Here is an 18,319-nt window from a genome sequence, read left to right on the forward strand (position 1 = left end):
GGGTTTTAAGGGTTTTTTTATTTGCATTTTTTTTTAATTACTTTAATAATTTATCCGAAAGAATCCTCAATTATAATAAGTATTTACTTGATTTGGAAGTCAAATTATATCAAATCGTGTTTATTAAAGTAGAATAAGAAATAACTTCTCAATTTATTAGAAACGCTTTCCGCTATAATCGGAACGTTTTGTGTTTACGCCATAGATTAAAAACCATAGCTTATATTGCGTTTTGTTTATGGTTTTATACGGGCTTAGAGCAGAAAGTGATTTATGTAGGATTTAATAATTAGTTAATAGAAATCAAAGACTAATGTACTGCACAATTATTTAATACAACACAAACTTTTATGCGAGTGTATACCATCAGCTACAAAACACCGAGATACAATAAAGATATTTGTTGCTTACAATCTGTGAGATCAATTCTCCTCAATAATAATAACTATTATTAATTTAGCTAATTAATAATGTGTTACAATACCAAACCATCAAAGACCAGCTTTTCTAAAATCTCCACATTATTATCCAACTATGTATTTAACTGTATTCATGTTAATACATTCAACAATAATAACTATAAACTACTTTAAATATTGTAGGTATGTAGTAGTAAAATGGAAACGTCGTAACTACCATATAGTAGGTACATATAAATCAAAAAGGTTGGACACACGTACAGAATATTATATTATTATTCGTATTTAGGTATAGACTTAGGGGGCTAGGCACTAAGGTTTCTTTCTAATATCATTTCAGTACCTATTAGTTAAGTAAGTACTTACCTAAGTAACTCAAAAATAATATCAGGTATTTTACGTATAAATAATTCTAGTAAGTTTTATTATTTATATTGTAGAAAAATATAAAAAAAATATAGAAACTCATAAAAGATCGAGGATAAATGGCTTTAAAATAAAAAAGGAATACATTTTTAAAATTTTACCACCAGTATTTACTGTCCTTATTCATTTAATAGTACAAAACACTCAGTACGAAACTAATATACCTAATAAGGTATAATATGTAATATTATGTAGGAGCTACAATACAAGTAATTACATCCCTACTGTAGGTATTTTGAAGTATTTTAAATTATATTAGGTACTTACAAGAGTTACAAGTGGGATTGTTGACCAGCCAGCTATACTTGATACTTATTCAGTATAAAATGATGATGACCTATGTAAGTATAAGTACCATCCTAGACTGCATCTCACTTAACATCAGGTGCGATTGCGGTCAATACCTGCCTTGTTCTGTATTAAAAAAAAACTAAATTTTATATTTTTATTCCTTTAAATTGACAAAGTGATTTTTAAAGTTACAAAATATCTTCTCAATTTCGTGACATTTTCGCGCGATTGTTTTGGCATGGAAAACGAGAGATTGTGTGCTAAGTTTAAGAATAATAATCTATTCCAACTTTATCCATTCTGTAGCAAAACATTTTAGAAAAAAAAATCAGGATTGGATTTTTCGATGTAAATTACATACAATAAGCCACTAAAGTTTACATTTTGTGGGCTTAATACATTAATAGGTATAGGCAGCTAGTATCTAAATACTAAACATGAATTTTATTATAGATTGACTTGAAACATTATACAGTAGATACGAGTAAATATTATTCATGTAAAAATACTCTTTCCATACCTACATTACCATAGTTTTAAAGTTTCATAATCATTGACACATCTTATAGGTCGCAGAACGAGAGCTGAGGCTAAGTCTTATTCACACTGAAGTATCAATTAAATTCAGAATACACAAATCAGTCAGAATACGCAAAACGTCAGTGCGACAAGCGTAAGATCGTTCCATCCACGAAGACGCGCCCCACCATTCTTCCACTAATGTTTGAGTGTTATCGGTACACGCTAAATTATCCATGAGTGCACACGCACACTACAATAATGACGCTCGGATTGCTCGGATCAAACTCCCCGCACCCCGCGCGACCAAGACGAAAAATTAGTGGGGCGCGTCTTCGTGGATGAAACGATCTATAATACATATATGTATAAATCTTTGCTTGTGTTGATCGCCTCAACTCTTGCTGCGCGACCTATACCTATTTTAAAGCCTGGTTTCCACCAAAGCGGAGCGGAGATGAGACGAGCGGAGAGGAGTCTAGAGGAGAGACGTGCGCCTAGACGAGAGATCTCCGCTTCGCAGTCAAATTCTATAGAAAAATTAGTCAGCCCGACACGTCATCTCCTCTCGTCTCCGCTTCGGTGGAAACGGGGCCTAAGATACTACACCATTCCGAATTATTTCCTACTAAAAATGATTCGAAGTTAAAGTAGGCAATAGTTAATTAACTATTTATAATTAAAATACATATTATTATACAAGTACCTACCTAAATTACGATTTACACTGAAAGCTTGCTAGAATAATAAATTATGTTAAAATATCAATCACAATAATTGGAAATAATGACATCAAAATAAACGAAATCGTATACCTACTTACCGGTTTGAATTTTACTGTATTAAAAACGTATTTTGAAAATGCAATTTAATTGTTCAAATCACTAGGTACGTAAGTATAAATAAAATCTCTTTTAATATTTAATATTACTTCTACAAAAGTGTATAAGTATACATATATTGTAACATACACATTACATTAGTGTTTTATATACAAGGTTTTTAGAAACATACAAAGTTAGCTCCTAAACATTGTGTAATTCCATACAAATAACTAATTGTTACATAATGCTTGTGTATTCTAATACAAATAGATAGTAAATATTATTTTTAAATGGTAAATACAAGTGACTCAAAAATTTAATCAGGGACAAGTCACGGCATAAAAATGTACAGTCCCCACGGTCAATACAAAATTTACTCCTTTTATAAATTTGGAAGAAAAAGAAACGTGGTAGTATAAACTACATTATATCAAATAATACATTTACTGTGCTAAGGTACGAAACACACAATTTTACATACTACAACTCCTATGTCAAAAACATAACCCTCCTTCTGGCGTCGGGTAAAATTACATATTACTCAACGACAGAACCGATCTCGTAATATTTAGGCCAAGTTTTAAAAACCTTTTTGTATTAGTTCAGTAGATACGGCTAGCACGAAAAACTTTCGAGTTTCGAGTTGTTTGCGTATTCGAATCGCCATCAAAAGATTTAGTACGAAAACTACAACAGCACTTTGTGAACGTGTCGTAAAGTGAACTTAGTATGAGAAATGGTTGCAAGAAACTCATTTTGAGAATCAAAATTGACACGTTATCGTTAAATTCTAAGGTTGAGTATCGAATTTTGTCGAATACGCAAACGATTCGAAGACGAAAGTTGTTCATGCTAGAGGTACAGGGGTCTCCAAACTACGTCCGCGGGCCATATCCGGCCCGCCACTGCCATCAATTCGGCCCGCGACAGTTTAAGACTAAGCCTATGTTTGCATAGGTGGGCAGAAAAATGAGAATTGTTATGGTCCTTGTCCTACTTAACCTTTCGAAAAAAATATTATGGCTTCAAAGTTTGCAGACCCCTGCCCTAGACAAGACGCAAAACGTGATAGATAATGTCGAAAGACGGTCGAAAAACGGATTCGATTAAAAAGTGTCACTTGTCTAGAACTACTGGATAGCGTCGCTGCAGAGTAAGGGTTAAAAGATAGTAGCCCTCATTGTCTATAGTACGGGACTATTCCCACCTCTCTTTCCCACCACTGCCACTCCAGTGTAGCCAGGATCTACAGCTTGACCGCCAACAACCCAACCAATGAAGGTCAAGTTTGTCCCGGGGGAAAGTTAAACTGTCATTGGACCCGCAACGAAATCAATCAGAAGAGCATAGGTCGAGAAGTTCGAAGTTAAGGCTCGACTTCCCTCCGTTGCAAAGCGGATGACAGGTGACAAACAAAGGTTAATAAACCTTTATGAAAAAAATATGCACCACGGACAATAAATTGACTATAGTAGTGCACTATTTTAGAAGTAAATAAAAAAAACATCTTTAAGGGCATCAGATTAGCAGACTAGTGCAATCCTCTCTCAACCATATCTACCATCCAAACAATTGATAAATTCTCAAACTTCAACGAATCCCCCCTCCAAACTACCCCTTTTTATAAACGCCCTTTTGACCATAATTCTTTACATAGGTACTCGAAATTTCCCCAACAATGGCCTTTATTTAGTCCAGTCTTTAGCCAAAAGCTCACTCTAACAATTTGACAGTAAACAAAATGAACGGTGAAGGTGTCGGACTGGCCGACTGGACATCCGAGGAATGCCGCTCGTCTATGTAGTCTGGTCTGTGAGCACGTAGAATTTTGTCCAATGACCCCAAGCTACCCATCCTTATCGCTCGCGCGTAATTATGTTGCTGTCGCGCTCGCACACTCACTGCGGGCGCCCGACGTACAGTCGCGACAGCAATATAAATACGCGCGAGCGATAAGGATGGGTAGTTTGGGGTCATTGGACGAAATTCTACCCAAAATTCTACGTGCTAACAGACCGGGCTTTAGACTATTTGACATCACCAATCAATTGACGTACTTTTTAAAACTGTCAAAAGGAGACCCCCCATAGATTATGGCAATGCAGCTGCGGGGTCTAATATTCTTTCCAGAAATGAAAAAACAAACAGTCAACATCAACAAGCATCAGTCTTCGCTCACTGCACACTGCATCCCACGCTGATAGCGCTGAAAAGTGGCGCCGCCCCCAACCCTCCATCGCCGTCGGTGACCCCGGCGAGGTACTTGGCCCTAGTGCAGTCCCCACAAGCACAGCTGTCGGTCAGCGTGCAAAGGCCCCGTGCTGTGGCAATGGCCTCCCATTTAATCTGCTCGTCCACGGTCCCGCTTCTGCTGAGGAGGTTCTAGAAGAGAAAAGTAAGTTAAAAGCAAACCCACCAAGAAAGGAGTTTGATTTTTAAGTCTGCTAAGAGATGGCGCTGTGTGCACGCTAGCTCGCGCGATCGTTATTTTTTGCATTTGTAAATTTATGCCTATTCGTCATACATTTAGAGTAGGCGCACACCGTTGATTTTTACTTGACCGATAGTTGTGTCCGATTTCAAATTGTATGAAGAATCGGCCAAATCGAATCGGCGTAGTGTGCGCACTCTCATACATGCCCATACTGATCAAAAGCCCGACTAAACTATCGGCCGACGAAAAATCAACGGTGTTGCGCCTACTCTTTTGACGCGCTCACTAGTCCCTCGGGACGCAGAGTGAGTGCTCTGTACCATTAATATGCATCTTCAGGTAAAATATGCTACGTTTTACTGCTGAGAATTACTTTAATATGCAAATGCATTTGCAAATGCATATAATCCGGTCCCTGCACATAGGTCAGTGCTAACAGACTAGAATAGCGCTGGGCGCCAGACTTCATTTATAATGTAAAGCTAACCTCAGACATAGCAGTCTAGTTCAAAAGATGATTCGGTTCCAAAATTCAGCCAGTAGTTTAGAAACATTTAATTTCGTAGAGTCCCTTTTTCAATCACATACAGGGTGAGCAAACAGTGATTGTGAGTCGCTCGTAAAGGCAACTTGTTTGCAAAATCACCCTGTATATCTGACAATAAGACGTTGTGGTTCGTTTACTGCACTACTACAAATATGCTACGGGTTCGATCGTCGCAAAATACAAACAAAGGGTTCCATTTTTAACTTTGGAGGTTCGTTCGTTCGTTTCAGCCAAATGACGTCCACTGCTGGACAAAGGCCTCCTCCAAGGCTTTCCACGATGAACGGTCCTGCGCTGCCCGCATCCAGGCTCTTCCCGCGACCTTTACTAGGTCGTCGGTCCACCTAGTAGGCCTGCCTAGTGGTTGGAGGTACGGAACCCCAAAAAGGTTTACGGAAATAAAAAGTCAGTCAAAATGTAAGTTCTCATCTTCTTCTATAATATAAAAATGAATCGCAAAATGTGTTGGTAAGCGCATAACTCAACAACGCCTGCACCAATTTTACCAATTCTTTTTTTTTAAATTATTTGTTAAAGTCCAAGGATGGTTTTTACGGCGAGAAAAAAATCGAATAATTTCCGGGGAAACCCCGGACCCAGCCGCGGGCGGAAAGCTAGCGATGCTGAAGAGTTTCTTTGTTTGAACGCGCTAATCTCATGAACTACTTGGTCCGATTTGAAAAATCGCGTTGGATAGCCTATAGCCGATAGGGATAGAGTAGTGTGCCATGTTGGGAGACCGTATGAATGATACAAGAGTTGTAGTTAGTCTCTGATATTAATCTGTTTATTAACACGGACTACACGTATATTTATACGATATAGATTATAGATAAATGACGTCACAGCATCAGCACTATACGTGATAAATGTGCTGACACTGTGAACGTGATCAAGATAAGATATGAAGAGATTTAGTATTGTGCATACCGGCACAGTACTCCCCCCCTTTAAATAAGAAAAAATAAAATAATGCGCTAATTACAATAACATACATAAATTATCTATACAGGTTCAATGTTCAATCTCTACATACTTACATACAAGAAATAAAAATAATGTGCTAACTAATTACTTATTACAAATTACAATAACTATCTACGTACAAATCATGTGGTGAAAAATTGTGAAATGTTCATAAAGATGAAATTATGTATAACAAAACATAACCACTGGCTTCTTCCTTATCTGGCGTTTTCACAGTCGTGGGTTGCCCTCGCGCAAGCTCGGCGTTACGCGATGGGTGCGCTGTAGTCACAGCGTTCATGCCTTGTGTCCTTGCACATTTCATAAGCGTTATCGGCTTCTGAAGACCAAAGGATAGGCGAATTATTATTCTTGAAATATTCAAAGTATTCAACTTCGATACGCGGCTGCGTAATTTTCTTAATTCCTTAACTGTGTTTCACTTCATCGATTGCTTTGATTTCTGCTCTGTTGGGCGATTCCTTGGCTCGTTATCGGATAACCTAAGAAATATTCGCTCTGGAGGGACTCACATTTTTCTAAATGATTGAATTCCCAAGTTAAGAGTCAGCGTTTTCTCACCGTAAGTGTTTATCTTTGAACCATTCGTGGTATATAACATAATGCTCATTTAGCATTGTTGCTTATCACTTTTACATTGCTCCCGTAACGATTAAAAAACCTCATACCACTTTTTCAGTCGGTAACAATGAGGCGGTTAGACGGGTAGATAGCACAAAAGCCATGCTGGCTGTGCGAATTTTAGTTTCCTTGTTTCGTTTGTTTCCAATCACATGGTTTTTCACATTTTCTGCACACGTTGATACATATTATAATAACAATATCTTCTTACTTGACTAGGCGACCTTGGCCTGTAACTGCTGCGTCGCAAAATTTTCACGGTCATGGCACAATCATTATTTCAATTGCACATGTTATAGCTGTGTTAGCACATTTTCCATTGTTTGGTCTTGAATTTTGCTGATGTTGTAGTTGACTGTTGAACTGCTGAGACTTCATTATTTTTTGCATTCTCTAATATTTTATTAGCGATTTGATTCGTTTGAAGTTCCAAGACTGATTCCAGCTACACAGACGCGGTTGGTATTACCAAAATTCGGGAATACGGATGTGTCAGCGGTACTGGCAGCGACTTCTCGTGGTGTTGTGTTGCACAAAGTTGACATGTCGACGGTGATTGATGTTGATGACACGGATGTGAAATTTTCTCTGCTCAATCGGGGTAACCAATTTGATTCCATGTCAGATGGTGAAAGCTGGCGGAGGCTGATGCCGAAGATGGTGGTGATGGAGGCTACGTCCCACATCACGATGGTTTGGTACGTTTATCTTCGTCGTCGTTCGTCGGGCTTCGTCGGCAACGTAGGCTTCGGTTAATTTGTGGCAACTTCGTCAGGGTCGTCTTCTTCGTCCGGTTCAAATGGTGATTTATCTCGTAATAAAAAAAAAAAAAAAAAAAAAAAAAAAAAAAACATACGGGTCGAATTGAGAACCTCCTCCTTTTTTTGAAGTCGGTTGAAAATATTGCAAAAACGGGAAACATTATTCAAACTATTTTAAAGTGTACGAAGTCGCGGGCACAGCTGGAAAGTTAATGAAATTATATTAATTTAATTAAAATATCTACACAGCAAATCCAATATTATACAATCAGACTTAATCTGGCATTTGCTAATACGATAATCTAGGTTTCTCTATCGTAATTAAAATTGCAATAATGTTATGTTTTGGATCAAATGATTTTTTTTTTATTTCTTTAGCTCAAAGTTGCACAGCGTGCAACGGAAAGGGCTATGCTCGGCGTTTCTTTACGAGATCAAATCAGAAATGAGGAGATCCGTAAACGAACTAAAGTTGCTGACATAGCCCGACGGATTAGCAAGCTGAAGTGGCAACGGGCAGGGCACATAACTAGTACGCAGAACTGACGGCCGATATTGGTTCTGGAGTGGAGGCCATGTAACGGAAAACGCAGCGTGGGACGTCCACCCACAAGGTAGACCGACGACCTCATAAAGGTAGCGGGGAGGCGCTGGATGGGTGTACGACATTAATTAAAGACCTTGATATTGTTTCGAACAAACTAAGAAAGTATTATTGAAAGAAAACACTCCGTATGGGTAAAAAGTGTATATTTTATTTATTTTCTAATATAATTTTTAATACATCAGGTTGCGATTAAATACCGAAGATATTTGTTCTGCATAAAAAAACTATCATAAGATTATTCTCTAGGAAAAAAGCTACTATGTAACATTGACATACACGGGTCGTATGAGATCACGGAATGTCCACGCATGGACCGGTACATACTGTTATAGGATTAACTTTTACATATTAAGGTCTAGTGTTACAAGTCCTTTGTTGGTGGATTCGGATATAATACACGATTACACCCACATCCGAAAATCTTCAATTTTTTGACACGTCCGAAAATCCATTTCGTTGAAATTTGCATAACTTTTTGTGCAGATTCAGGGTCCCTTGCCGCTTTAATGGTGCGTTGCTCACGACAGTCGACGAAGTATTTGCCCGTGACGTCACTAACTTCAGGGGAAACTGCCAAATAGATGCTGGTCTGGGCCGCTTCCCACGGCGTCTTCAAGATCGGCCTTACAAAAGGCCCAATGTACTTAAACAGAGGCATCCTCGACACCACGTCAGTCTCAACCGACCCTGGGTGCAGGCAATTGACCGTGACGCCATATTCTTTCAAATTCTTGGCTAATTCGACAGTCGTTAACATGGTGTACAGCTTAGAGGCGCTGTAAACTTTATGTGCGTTATACTTCTTGCTGTCAAAGTTAAGATCCTCAAGGTCGAAGGCAGCCGAGGTGTGAGCTACGGATGACACGTTGACTACTCGACTCGGCGCGCTGGATTTCAGCAAAGGCGTCAAGAGAAAGGTCAACAAGAATGGACCGAAGTGGTTTGTCTGCATATCGACCAGCAAATCATCCTCAGTGAGCTGGTATCCAGCGCCGAACACTTCAGCGTTATTGATGAGAACGTCCAGGCGGTTTTCGTTCGTCGCGACATACGTTGTAAACTCCTCGACGGATGTAAAAGAAGCCAAGTTTAACGGTTTGAAATACACGTCCTTGTTGCCTGTTTCTTTTTTAATCTTATGTACTGCTGCTTTCCCTCTTTCCACGTTTCTGCAGCCTATAATCACTCTCGCGCCTCGGCTGGCCAAATCCTTTGCTGTCTCGAATCCTATACCTTGACTACCGCCGGTCACTACCACCACTTTTCCAACTAAATGTTTGCTACATTTGTTTATGCCACAGGTTAGTTTGCAATATAACACTACGGAAATATACACGCTGATTATAAGTAAGGTTATTAGGAAAAACATTGTCGATTAGAACGAGACGACAGTGGATAAGTCTTGATTAAAATGAAGCATTTATCTTTAAATTCGTTTAAGTTATCAGCTGATAATGACTCAACGCTTCTTATCGGTAAAGGACGTAGAGGCAGGTGTGTAAAAACTTAAACTGAGATTTTCGATGGTTATTAATTTTTATAATAAAAAAGTTAGCCCGTCGTAAGCTATACTTTTAGTGATGTTTGATACAGCGTCAGTGTAACGAGTGAGAGGGGAACCAACCGTAAGAGAGGGACAGAAGAAAGAATAAGGGAGACGGGACAAGAAACAGAGGGAGACAGGAGATACAATAGAGAGAGACGGAAAATGGAAGAGAGATAGAACAAAAGAAAGAGAAATGGGTGATGAAAGTGAGGAAATCGGAAGAAAAAGAGAGAGAAACAGAATAGAGGGAGCCGAAAACTTTCCCATAAGGAAAGAGCCCATACAAACAGTATTTTATGAGATGGAAGAGACGAAGAAAGGTGACGGAAGACATTCATGAAGACTGGAGGCGACAAGAGAGACATGGAGAGAGCGAGAGAGGAAATGGACAAAATGGAAAGAAGGAAACGAGACGAAATAGAGGGAGAAAAAAATTTGCCACAAGGAAAGAGCCCGGAGCCGTTAGGAGTTTCAGCCGAATGACGTCCACTGCTGGACAGAGGCCTCCCCCAAAGATTTCCACAAAGACGTGGTCACTTACTATGGGCCTCATAAGAAGGCAAGGCCACCCAAAGGGCGATGGAGCGTGTTATGCTCGGAGTTTCCCTGCGTGATCGAATCAGAAATGAGGATAATCCACAGGAGAACTAAATGGTCTTGTTACCAAAAAAATATGATTTCTTTAGCTATCTATCCTAAGCCTTACCTCCATAACCTCGACGTTGGTAGCCTGCCACATATCCTGATCGCGTAGCAGCTTCTCCTTATACTTATTTCTCTTCGGCTTCTTCAGGGTTCCACAATAAACTGATAGGTCCTCGCTAGCAGTCAGCGACGTGTCATCAAACTGCAGGGAATTCACGTCGTACGACGTGGAAGCGTTGTCCAGGTCTTGTTCTAGGGCTAAGGTGGATTCCAGGTCGGCGTAAAGCTGGAGCTGATCGAAATAATCGTCGTCCAGGTGTGAGGAGCAGGTCGCGTCCATTGACGCTGCGCTCTTTAGCGGGTGGTAGTTCATCTGGGAATAAAAGGGATATTATGGTCTTGTGTTTAACTCAGTCAGTAGGTACCTGGGGTATGGGACCGGCACGGCATGACATTGACATATTATGACGTGATAGAGCATGTAAAACTGAAGATCTGCCCCCCTAGACAAAACGCACTTTTTTATCGAATCGAAAATCGAATCCGTCAAAAGTCCATACAAAAAAGGGGCTTTTCTACCACTTTTCGACTGGTTTGCGATTATAATTTGCACTTTGTCCCGTTCGTTCGTTCGTTTCAGCCAAATGACGTCCACTGCTGGACAAAGGCCTCCTCCAAGGTTTTCCACAATGCACGGTCCTGCGCTGCCCACATCCAGGCTCTTCCCGCGACCTTTACCAGATCGTCGGTCCACCTAGTAGGAGGCCTGCCCACGTTACGTCTTCCAGCCCGTGGTCGCCACTCGAGAACTTTTCTACCCCAACGGCCATCGTCTCTACGAGCTATGTGCCCCGCCCACTGCCACTTGATTTTAGCAATTCTGCGAGCTATGTCGGGCACTTTGTCTAGACCCACTGAAGTCTTGCTGACGTTTACTTTGACGTTATAAAAACCCTTCCGTAGCGCTCCCATGCCTCAGGCACTGAGTTAATAGCTAGACCTATAAGGAACACTGAAAATCAGGGTCGTGACTTTCGTTAATATTGTGTATCCTCGCTGTTCAGGTTCCTGAAATACCTACATTCCGCTGCCGGAACGTAGATAATTTTTACGAATAGCGACTTTGTTTTCTATGTAGGTACCTAGTGACTATGACGAACCTAAAGTAAGTATGAAATTGGAAAGGCAGTGTGCAAAGCGTACCTAAATGAAAAAAGTACCCTAAATGAAAAAACTGTGGTACTTACATTGGCATCTTCAATTTGGCTAAAATCACTCCCTCGTCGAATTGGAGAAGAGTGGTCCGAGTAAATCTGAAAACAAAAACAGTTAATACGTCATGTCTCTACAAGTTTAGTAAAAATCTGACTTGTCCTAGGCCAGAAACTAGAAAGAAAGAAATATTTATTACGATTAACATCATTTAGTTAAGGAAAAAGTAGATAGTATACGGAAAAAAAGACAGAAATAGCATAAAAATATTACAAGGAAATAAAAAGTGAACTGAGCAGTGCTGTCCTGTCGCAACAGCGATGCCCATCGCAATGGGACTCCACTGAGCATATGCCGTATTTCAGTGTGCCCCACCATGCCGAGTGGAATGCCATGCCTAACGTAAACTGCATATAAAACCGTTTAAAAAACTGGGTATACCCATACACCTGATGATGAATAACTGCACCTACCCTATAACAAAAACTTACGTCGTCATCATCACTGTCGATATTGAGGGCTGATATATCTGCTGGAGACAGCTCCTCGCCGGTGCCATAGCTTGTGGAGGGAATGGGTGAGCTTGGTGCCATATCTGTGGACAAATCAATAGTTTAGAACCACACCACACATGCTACGGAAGGTATTCCCACCTCTCGTTCCCACCGCTGCAACTCCTGTGTAGCCAGGATCTACAGCTTGACCGCCAATAACCCAACCAGTGAAGGTAGAGTTTGTCCCGGGGGAAGTTCAAACTTCGACGAACATAGGAGGAGTTAGAAGTTACACCACATGCTACTTTTAGCAGCGACGATCGGCGATTTAGTCGCTTTTTAGAAGCTGAATTCAGCGACCACACATTACACAGCACGCTTAAAAACGCTAACGCCCGTATTCACAAACATTACTATGAGGTCTCACAGTGCGCGTGGACCCACAGGGTGACACATGAACCAATCACAGAGCTCTATTCAACGCTGTGCGTTTGATTTGCAGCTTGCAAGCATCGTTTGTGAATACGGACATAAACGCGGCGATTGAGTCGCTTTTCAGAACCTCGACGCAGCGACAGCAGTCGCTAAAACGCGCGATTGGAACGCATGATACCTACAGTCGATTTTGCGATTTTTCGCCGTCCGTCAATGTTAAAAGTGAAAATAAAGTTTTTATTCAGTACTTAGGCCCTTCCAGGGTGCTTATTACACGTCCCAAACAGGTTGCCTTACCACCACTTCGGGACAACATTATGGGCTGGTGCTGAGAACACAGTGGCGGAAGAAACTCAATCACCTTTGTCAAAAGTGCTAGCAAGACGTCCACTGCTGGACATAGGCCTCCCCCAATACTTTCCACAATGGCCATCCTATGGCTGAAATGATGATGATGATCAGTGGCGGCGTAGCATAAGTTGGCATGACATAGTCCGCAGACTTGCCATGCAGATGCGCCAGTGAGTACTAATCTGCGCGACTTGTGTCACCCCCAGATGCTTGGCACCCGGGGCGGACCGCTAACCGCTTATTTATTTATTTATGTCTTACCATGCTCCGAGTTGTGAAGGAGATTCTCAGTCGAGGGCTGCTCTTGCTCACGGCTCCGTGCTTTGAAGAGACCAAACTTCACGGGCGCCATGACAGTCGCAACGGGATCTGTCAAAAACAAAGAATAATGGACTTCTTGGCGGGAAAGTGAAGCTCCTTGTTTAGCCTAGGCGCAGAATGTATAATATTACTCATACCGATTGATAGAGCTCGTAAAGCACTTCAGAATCAGTAACCAGTTTTTCGATATCTTGTATACAGGGTGTCCCAAAAACAATGGATAACCCTGTAACCATCGATAGGCCTCGCTATGGTCTCCCTAACGTCCAATTTTGACCCCAGTAAAAATATCACAGTTTTCAAGATTTTTAAGTTTTAGTACATTTTTAGAAAATTGCCACCTGCTATTACTTTTTCTCATGCCATTTCTACAAATGAGGATACTTTTCAATCTAGTTTTTTTCCTTATCACACACAAGGGATAGTTAGGCTATCAAAAAAAAAAGATTAAAGTTCAACAAACTAGTTTAAAAATATGCAAATTTTAAGAAATTGCAGAGAAGAAGGAAAAATTAATTCATTGTCTAGCACTTTTGATCAGCCATCGTGTAAAAAAAATGTAGGAAGACCATCGTGCCCATTACCTTAAAAACTTCCTTGGTTAATTGAGATTCTAAAAAGGTATCACAAGCCTATGTATTCTGTATTATTTTTATCTTATGGCTACTTGAATAGCAACTAGTATGAAAACTGCAAAAATGAGTTTTTCTCGTAATAGTTAAACTAGGACTGCATACTGGCATTAAATACAAATTGATAATTTTTAGCGTAGGAATTTTAATAAAGCAACATTTTATCATCATCATCATCATCATTGCAGCCATAGGACGTCCACTGCTGAACATAGGCCTGTACCCCAATGATTTTGATTTGATTACCGAAATCTCAGAAACTACAAGTGCTAAGAGCCTCAAATTTTGCATGGGGGTTCCTTTCGAACGTAGGTACTCACTCACTAACTAAACTGTCGTTCGTGCTCCGTAAACGAACTAAAGTCGCTGACATAGCCCGACGGATTAGCAAGCTGAAGTGGCAATGGGTATGGCACATAGTACGCAAAACTGACGGCCGATGGGACAGCAAGGTTCTGCAGTGGAGGCCGCGTACCGGGGAACGCAGCGTGGGACGTCCACCAGCATGGTGGACCAACAACATCATAAAGGTAGCAGGAAAGCGCTGGACGCAGGCCGCTACCAACAGGGCAACATGGAAAGCATTGGGGGAGGCCTGTGTTCAGCAGTGGACGTCCTATGGCTGAGATGATGATAATGACGATGCTCATTAAAACGGGATTTTGCAAAATTCAATCCCTAAGATTGCAAAACGGGATCCACGCGTACGAAGTCGTGGGCGGCCGCTAGCACTCTATGCATGTTCTTTGATATTGGCCTGCTAATTAAGGGCCACTCGAAATAAACTTGAGATGACGACATCAGTTTAATCTTCAAAGGGTTTATTAATAGCCTTATCGTCTCCTAAGATCTCTCATTAAGAAAGACAATACACAACTAAAGAACTCCTTGAGGTCGGGGAAGTTTTACCCATCTTGTTTTGGGGAGCGGGATTATTATGGCAGAAAATACGTGGGTGACTTGATGTTTATAAAATTAAAGTACGTATTTAGTATGCTGGCCTTTAAAGAGAACCTAAAACTGAATATACTAGTTTGTTTTTGTTGGTAGAGCGCGCTAATCTCAGGAACTATACTGGGCCGATTTTAAATCTGTAGTAAAGCCTGGTCCATGAGCACGTAGAATCCCGTCCAATGACCCCAAGCTGTTCATCCTTGTCGCTCACACGTAATTATGTTGCTGTCGCGCTCGCACACTCACTTCGGGCGCCCGTCGCACAGTCGCGACAGCAATATAATTACGCGCGAGCGATAAGGATGGGTAGCTAGGGGTCATTGGACGGGATTCTACGTGCTCACGGACCAGGCTTTAAACGAGGCGAAGAAAATCGGCAAGACGTGGAGCGAGATCAAACGCGAAGCTCAAGAGCGAACGCGATGGAGGACTGTTGTGGACGCCCTCTGCCCCATCTAGGGGACATAGGACCTTAAGTCTAGTCACCTATGTCTACTAATTTAAAGATTATAACTTTATGTCTACTAAGATGAATAAAAAGTACCAGAGCAACATAACATAGATGTGCTCCAAGGAATAGTTTAGATGCGCATCATTAGGTGCGCCTCAAATGTCATATGGACCAGAAAATAGGTAGGTACCTAGCACAGTATATATATGAGCTAAAGCAGTACGGAAACTTAGCCCTTTCGGCGAGTTAAATACCTACACTTCAACTGAGTGTTAGGGTTGGCACTCTTAATCTTTATAAAATTAATAAGGTTCTTACTTACTTATTTATCAAAACGTTTATTTAGGTTTTTTAATTATCAAATACCTAATGGAATAAATTAATTGACTAAGTAGTTAACAAAAAAATAAAACGTTAATTAGGTTCTATAATGATCGAATAATCTCGGTAGAAGATCTATTCTCATAAATAAAATACCGGATACTTACTTTCACATACCTATTGCCTTATTTTAAATACAGTTCATCACTTATTACAAAAACGTGTGGAGCAAATTACTTTATCAAATAGAACACAATATAAACTGTTAAAAAGCGTAATTACGTAATTTAAAAAGAACTATTACTAAATCAGATGTAAGCACTTTATTTAAAAAGTAATATTTAATCATTTTTACAATTCAGAATTATTACGAAGTTTAAAAAATGAAAGTTCTGGTTTTGAAGATGCCGAGTTCAAGCAGCCGTATACTACGCAATACACTCGTGGCATGTTTTTAAAAATACAGCGGACAGTGCATGCAATAAAATTATTATTAAAAACACAACGCGCGCGACACTCGCGACGGATGGACTGCGAGGTTCGCTTAGAGCTCGTGTAAAGCGTGCGTCTGTGTGCGTGAGTCTGATTTCGAGCGTTTGTATGAAGCTTCCGTACTGTTTGATTTATCTACTGTGTACCTAGGGGAGACTGAGTTGAGTTGTAACAGAGGAGAGTTGTGATATTGTCGATTTTTGGAACTTATTAAATACTAGCCTTGGTCCCCCCTTAAGTGACGTTGCAAAATCGAACTAAATATACATATTTGAATCACACGAAACATTTTTAGACTAATCGACTAACTGTCTGTTGTGGTTGTGTTGTGGTTGTGGTTCTGTTTTATTCAATAAACAATAATTTTATAATACATATATTTACATAAACTTTATGTAACTAACTAACCTTTTATGTCGGAATAAAAAGCGTTGAAAGAAATAAGACTTAGAATAATAAATCATATTTCGCTACCTGTTGATATTTATGAGAAGCCAAAACCTAATTTGATAGTAACTTGATATCAAGAGGCTTTCATTTTTGTTGAAGCGAGATTTAGGTATGTGTTTTTTCTTTAGATTTGCCCTAAATGACATAAATGAATCCTACTTATTAAGAAATCAAAAATACGCAACAAATTACGTCTTAGATTCCGAATTCATTTAATATATTATTGAATATTAATATTTAATTATGTAGGTATGTTTAGATTATGTTTTATCAAATGAGAATCAATAAATACACATCAAATCGTAATAAATAAAACTCATTTTGCTTCAATAAAATGGTAATATGCAAGTCATTTAAGTCGCTACATATATTTTCAACAACAATATTAACGATACAAACAATATCAAAAAAGAAACAATAAAACAAAAACAAATAATCCAAAATGTCCACGAGTTGCATTTGTTTCGTATAAAAACAAACAAGACAAAGTACCTAAGTAACATCGTCTCTTGGTTTTACCTACAATTATTTCGCTAGAGCTTACAATAGGTACATAATTCTTGATTACTTAACATAATTAATTATTATACCCACTTACCTAACTAGTAGGAAGATTTTCGTATCACTTCTATGTACACATCAAACCAGAGATACGTATAAACTAATATTGGGATTGTATACTACAAATATACAGAAAAACACCCAAAAATCACTATCTCTATACAGAAGAGTAAAAATTACACTGCAGTAGAAAACTTCGATACAAAATAGTAGGATTCTGTGATATTTATTTGGTAAAATATAGGATTTTGTGTAAAAAGCGAGTCTCATAGATTTGCGCGAAGCACTGAAAAAGGTGCTTTTCAGTGGGCACGGAGAGTGATATTTTGGGGCTGTTACTGAAGGAATAGGTAAACCTACCAGTCACTTCAGTATGTTCTAGAATACCACGAACCGTCGTAGAATTGTCCATTCATAAAATTAAAAGTACCTTAATGAAAAAGGGCTAATAAAAGTCGATGACCAGCCTTGAAAAAGAGGCTGACAATAGTGACTGAGTTCCTTTCGCTGCTTCTTCTCAGCACTGGCCCATTTGTCCTAAAGCAGTTACTGGGACGTGTAAAAGTGTTTTAAATAAAGCCTACTTGCAAAAATAATAAGTTCCTACCTATTTTGAGTTTTTAATACAGGAAAGTTAGGTTGAATACAAAGTACACCTTATGAAAGTTTATGTTAACATTGTGTTTTGGCTACAATGTGAAAGCTCTTGGCCTGCATCTCACCTGATGGAAAGTGATGATCAGGCCGAAGGTGGAAACGAGATTCACTCGGAACCTGTAAACCACAGTACCTATTCGCTTCAGTGTTGAATACTCTACCTATGAAAAATTTTACTTTCATAGCTTGTATTACTTATCATAATAATTATACCTTGATATTGAATTTTCATCTAATAATTTCAATTAATTTTGTGCAAGTTTTCACGCTACCTAATTTTTGATTCCAAAATGGTAGCAAGGCGAGTATTTAATCTACGTAATAAGTGCCCCTAAAGGTTCTGTACCTGTAGGCAAAAAAA

At 39.5% G+C, this 18,319-nt stretch overlaps 1 protein-coding gene and 1 pseudogene across 1 annotated transcript; both read right to left on the minus strand.

Annotated features, from left to right (window-relative positions):
- Window positions 1–4,478: 4,478 nt before the first annotated feature.
- On the minus strand, window positions 4,479–17,546 carry LOC114352525 (uncharacterized). Its single transcript, XM_028304148.1, has 6 exons — window positions 17,339–17,546; window positions 13,381–13,488; window positions 12,331–12,434; window positions 11,875–11,940; window positions 10,689–11,000; window positions 4,479–4,861 (listed from the first exon to the last, which is right to left on the minus strand). The coding sequence occupies exons 2-6, from the start codon at window positions 13,469–13,471 to the stop codon at window positions 4,655–4,657; spliced, it is 780 nt and encodes a 259-aa protein (XP_028159949.1). The 5' UTR covers window positions 13,472–13,488; window positions 17,339–17,546; the 3' UTR covers window positions 4,479–4,654.
- LOC114352524 (retinol dehydrogenase 12 pseudogene) lies at window positions 8,575–9,830 on the minus strand (annotated as a pseudogene).
- Window positions 17,547–18,319: the final 773 nt, after the last annotated feature.

Source organism: Ostrinia furnacalis, unplaced genomic scaffold (assembly GCF_004193835.3).
Source record: "Ostrinia furnacalis isolate ACB-3 unplaced genomic scaffold, ASM419383v2 OfSCF1396, whole genome shotgun sequence".
NCBI classification, from domain to species: domain Eukaryota; kingdom Metazoa; phylum Arthropoda; class Insecta; order Lepidoptera; family Crambidae; genus Ostrinia; species Ostrinia furnacalis.